At 42.0% G+C, this 4,732-nt stretch overlaps 1 protein-coding gene across 3 annotated transcripts in view; it reads left to right on the forward strand.

The window, feature by feature from the left end:
* NIBAN1 (niban apoptosis regulator 1) overlaps window positions 1–3,806 on the forward strand; it is a 74,079-nt gene extending 70,273 nt beyond the window's left edge. For all 3 annotated transcript variants that reach the window (XM_027463644.3, XM_027463647.1, XM_072041423.1), the window contains one exon: window positions 459–3,806. In XM_027463644.3, the coding sequence (XP_027319445.1) occupies window positions 459–2,185 (1,727 nt within the window). In that variant the 3' untranslated portion in view covers window positions 2,186–3,806. The remainder of the gene's footprint in view (window positions 1–458) is intronic.
* Window positions 3,807–4,732: the final 926 nt, after the last annotated feature.

Here is a 4,732-nt window from a genome sequence, read left to right on the forward strand (position 1 = left end):
GCCAGATGGTATATAAAGATACATAAAATATTTGTATCTCTCTGGATCTGTCTGCCTATCTACATGCTAGATAAAGACAAGCTTCTGTGTTACCCAGTGGCCTTTTGTGGCACAACTGTTCCAAAATATCAGTATAATAATTAATGTAATAAGCACACATTTGTTCATGTATCCAGTGTAATCACTTCTGCATTTAAACATTACCTTTGTGCACTGCAGGCCCTCTGGTACTTTTGTGTTACTGCAATTACAAGTTTAGGTTAATACTGAAGTTCCATTAATGAAAAGAGAGAAAATTCTCCCCCCTCCCCAATAAAGATAAACTGAAAACAAGTTGAAAATGAAAATTACTATTGTTTGTAATATCAATATATATGACATTAGAAACTCGGGGAAATAGTGTACCTTCTTTGGTGTACTTCTGTCAGTCTTTCCAAACCGTTTTCTGTTTTATTTAGTGATAAAAGAAGCTGCCATTCTGAAGAAGCACAACCTCTTTGAAGATAACTTGAACTTGCCCTGTGAAAGTGTGTCCAGTTTAACTGACCTGAAGACCCCTTCGGGATCAGCACAAACCACTCCTGCTAAGAAGCCTTCCACTGCCAGAGTAGAGATGTCAGATACTGACACTCAAAGTGAGGAGACGCTCATTGTGACTGAAAAGATTTCCTGGGAGAAGGATCACGATGATAGCAAACCATCAGACAAAGAGGCAGTCATTTCTGTTAATATGGCTGGTAATCAGGCAAGCAAAAATGAAGAAGTGATCATTACAGATATCAGTGAGAAACAGGAGTCCCTTGCAGCTACCGTTATGAAACAAAAAGTTCCAGAGGAAAATATTGCTTTGGAGAAGGAAGACATGGTGAAAAAAGACTTCGTAGGGGACACTAAGACAGAGCTTACTACAAAACAAGAAGTTGTGGAGGAAAAAGTAGCTTTGGAGACTGAAAATGCATTCAGAGATTTTGGAATCAGCCCTGAAAAAGAACTTAAGGTACATGAAGAAGCAGTAGAGGAGAAGGCAACTTCTGAGAACAAAACAGCAACGGATGCAGCGTTTGATGGTGGCACTGAAAAAGAAAGCAAAGTACAGGAAGAAGTTGTTGAGATCAAGCTGACTTCCCCACATGATAATGTAGTAGAAGCAGAGATTTTAGGAAATGACGAAATGAAAATCAAGGTAGAAAAAGGGATTACAGAAGAATTATCACAGAGTGAAAATGCAGTAGGAACAGGGCTTGAAGAGGAAAGTAAAAAAGAAAATAAAGGCACAGGAGTGAGTATTGACATGAGGGTTACTTGTCAGGATGAAAACACAGGGAAAGGAGGTTTTGGGGAGGATTCTGAGAAAGAAAGCAAGTCAGAAGAAAAGAGTTGTAAATCCCCTGATGATGTGAATGAGATAAGGAATTTGCTGATGGCAGTAGTTGAATTACCAGCAGATACTCCACCTGAGAATATAAAAGAGATTTGTGAAGGTGAGATTTTAAAGTTGCAAGAGCATGAAGGGAATGAGATAAGCAAAATAGCTGCGGCAGAAACAGAAGTAAGACAGATGATGATGAATAAAGATGCAGCGGAAAGCACGGAGTTCAAGGAGGACCGACCACCTTCATCTAGTTTGGGGACAGGTGGTAAGAATTTAGTGAATGTGTCCAAGGCGGGCTGCAGTACGGCACAAGTAGAATGGCTGGTGGAAATCTCAGATACACCTCAAGTGGTAAAATCAGAAGTTGAGATGAAGCAAAGTGTTTGGTACACAGGTGCGGAAGACTGTGACAGTGACAGATTGCAGCCAGAAGAACACACTGAAAATGTATCTGAAGACAAAAGATTAGATAGGAATGGAGGAGGAGCAGAGGATAGTCATGCTGTCCCAGTGGAGGTAGGGACTGAGAGCTTTTTTCATAATCCTGCTGAAAATCCAGACACAGCACAAGTGCCTATTTTGAATACAGAAAAGCCAAGAACGGGACTGATAGATGTGCCGGTTTCTTTGGTGGTGGATCAGGGAGAGGTTAGTGCCATACAAGTCACAGGAGGTGTTGAGCCTGGTGAGGGCAAAGGGAAGCCAGAAGATGAATCATCTTCACATACGGAAATAACAAGCTCAGAAGTACAAGATATTTTCACAGAAGAAAACAGGGAAGGTAGTTATGTACAGCAAAACCCTGAAGAGTAAGAAGTGTTTTTCAGCCCAGCCCTATAGGATTTATTTGCTTCAGTAATCCCTGTTTAATCATGAATACTTACTTGAATTGGAGCTAGAGGAAACGGGCTGTACTGTGGTATTACCAGCTTGCAGTTTTATCACAGATCTCTTCCTGAGTGATAGGTGATAGGTTTCCTTTCAGTTAAAGCCCTCACTGCTTAAAATCGGATTGCTGTTGGGAAACCTCATCTTTCACTTAAAATTTGCTGCCTATTATGGTTATAGAAAAGTTTGAAAATATCACCACTGAATGCTTCAAAAGCAATTCACCCCTGTCTATAAAGTTATTTTAACAACTTAAGACTTAACTTCTTAGGTGTTTTAACTGGGGAGTGGCTCATGATTTTGAAATGCATGGATTTGACAGTACTGTTATGAGTCTTAGATGGTTGGTACATACGTTGCTATTCACAGATGCTTTTAGTATTTGCATGCAGTATATGGGAAATAAATAAAACCATTAGTAGTTAAACAGAACACGATAGTTAATTTAGTAGGTTGCTCCAAAGCCACACTTTGAGCAAACTCTGCAAACTGATAACATAATTATTATGAAGTTTTGACAGGTATTAAAGACAAGTGACTTTTCTGATTTTTTTTCTTATTGCTATATTTAAAAAGGGGAAAAAATGGGAGCACGTTTCTCAGTCCAACTCTGTCCTTCTCGGTTATTTAGCCTTCCAGAGCACTTTACGGTTATTTTATTTTATTTTATTTTATAGACGGGAAAGATGAGAATGTTTACAATAACTATAACCATAAGGCAGCATCCTTATGTTTTACTTCCCACCATAAAATATATTCACTTACAGCTATCTAATACCAAATATTAGGAGTCCTGCCATTCACATTCTTACTGACTTGAGTTACTTACTTTTGTAGGGCTTTCTAGGTGTGTAAATTACATCATAAATTGCAATAATTGTGAAATATTATGATGATTGCATATAATTTCTAATAGAGAAGTTAAGTGAAGCAAAAATCAGCTAAGGGCTATTCACTTGTGCTTAGATTTTGGAAGGCAGAATCAAGTTTCAAAAGCAGTAATTAAAATGAGACTTGTTGCTTTCATAGCCAGCATACTATCATCCACATCAAATTGTGATCTATGCACAAAGTGGCTTACAAGCATTATTTGCACACACAATATAAAGACTGTGCACAGAAAAGCTTGGAAATGAAAAACAGCATTGTAACAAATTGGGCTTTAGAGATAAAGACTGCACTTCAGAGGTCACTGTAGGGCACCTTACACATTTGATCTGGGGTTTCTGACTCTTTCTGAATAAATATAAGGCTGTACAGGACAGCAAGATTAATAATAATCACAGTGAGCAAAGGACTGAGGGATCTGCATTCATGAAGACACGGGAAGAAATAACAAACTCCAGAGAGCATAATATTTGTTGGCATTTAACAACCTGTGTAAAGTCTGTTATTTAATGCAATCAAAATCTGCTATAATACTAACAGAGAATGGATACTGGAGGAACAGGCAAATATTACTGCCTGAGTGTGGAACATGTTGAGTAACTTGACAGAGTGGAGTGTCACTGTTGTAAAATAAATGCAACTCCTATTTATTCCAGAAGCTGTAGTGCGGTGTACAAACATTAATGTCACGTATGTTTTCCTTGCAAAAGTACTTTCGAATAGTTTCCTCCTTCATGCAAAATTACTTAGTTATTTCACTGTTAGCTTTTTATTTCTTTTGTTTTTCTTCGTTTTATTATTTATTTTTATTTAACAAATCATTAGCTATTTCTAATTGGTACTAAACATTAAGTGACTTCAAGTTTATGTGTGTTAGTTGGGCAGTGGCAGTCTCTTTTAGCAATGTCACGGAACAGGGGACATGACTTTTTTATGAAGATGTGTGCACAAGCGGATGGCAGGACGGCGACGGTTGCTCTGCAAAAGCAGCTGTGCTCTACACCAGCTGTTTATGACCAACATGAATTAGGGACATCTGTACAGCCACAGTACAAGAAATATTTAGCATGAACACTCCCATCACAGCCGTTTTTGAGTTATTCCTACGGCAGGCCCGGATCAGGGTGATGGCCTTGGGCTGACAGCAGGTGTGGGGATGGCGTCGGGGTGACAGCAACGCCGAGGCCAGCGGCCGGTAACCCGGGCCCGTGTCTGGCAGGAGCTCCTGCCCTGTGTCTGTCGGGAGCCCTGCAGGGGCACGGGGCATGGCGGCGGGCAGGCCGCTTCGCACGGCGCTGCTGAGGGGAACAACGCCCACTCCGCCGCCAGCGGGGCGGTTCTGGGCCGGGTCACGGCGCGGGGCGGCGCTGAACTACATCTCCCGGCAACCGCGCGGCAGCCGCCCGCTGCGGAGCGGCAGCAGTACACGCGCGAAGCACGCCGGGAGTCGTAGTCCGGCCCCGCCTCTCCCCACCCTTTTGTCCACGTCGCCTCTCGCGCCTGCCGCGGTCACGTGGCCCCGGCGCCCTCACGCCGCCGCGGCCCGCTCCCATTGGCCCGCTGGGGCGGGGCCGAACCCGGAAG

This window comes from Anas platyrhynchos, chromosome 8 (genome assembly GCF_047663525.1).
Source record: "Anas platyrhynchos isolate ZD024472 breed Pekin duck chromosome 8, IASCAAS_PekinDuck_T2T, whole genome shotgun sequence".
Taxonomy (NCBI): domain Eukaryota; kingdom Metazoa; phylum Chordata; class Aves; order Anseriformes; family Anatidae; genus Anas; species Anas platyrhynchos.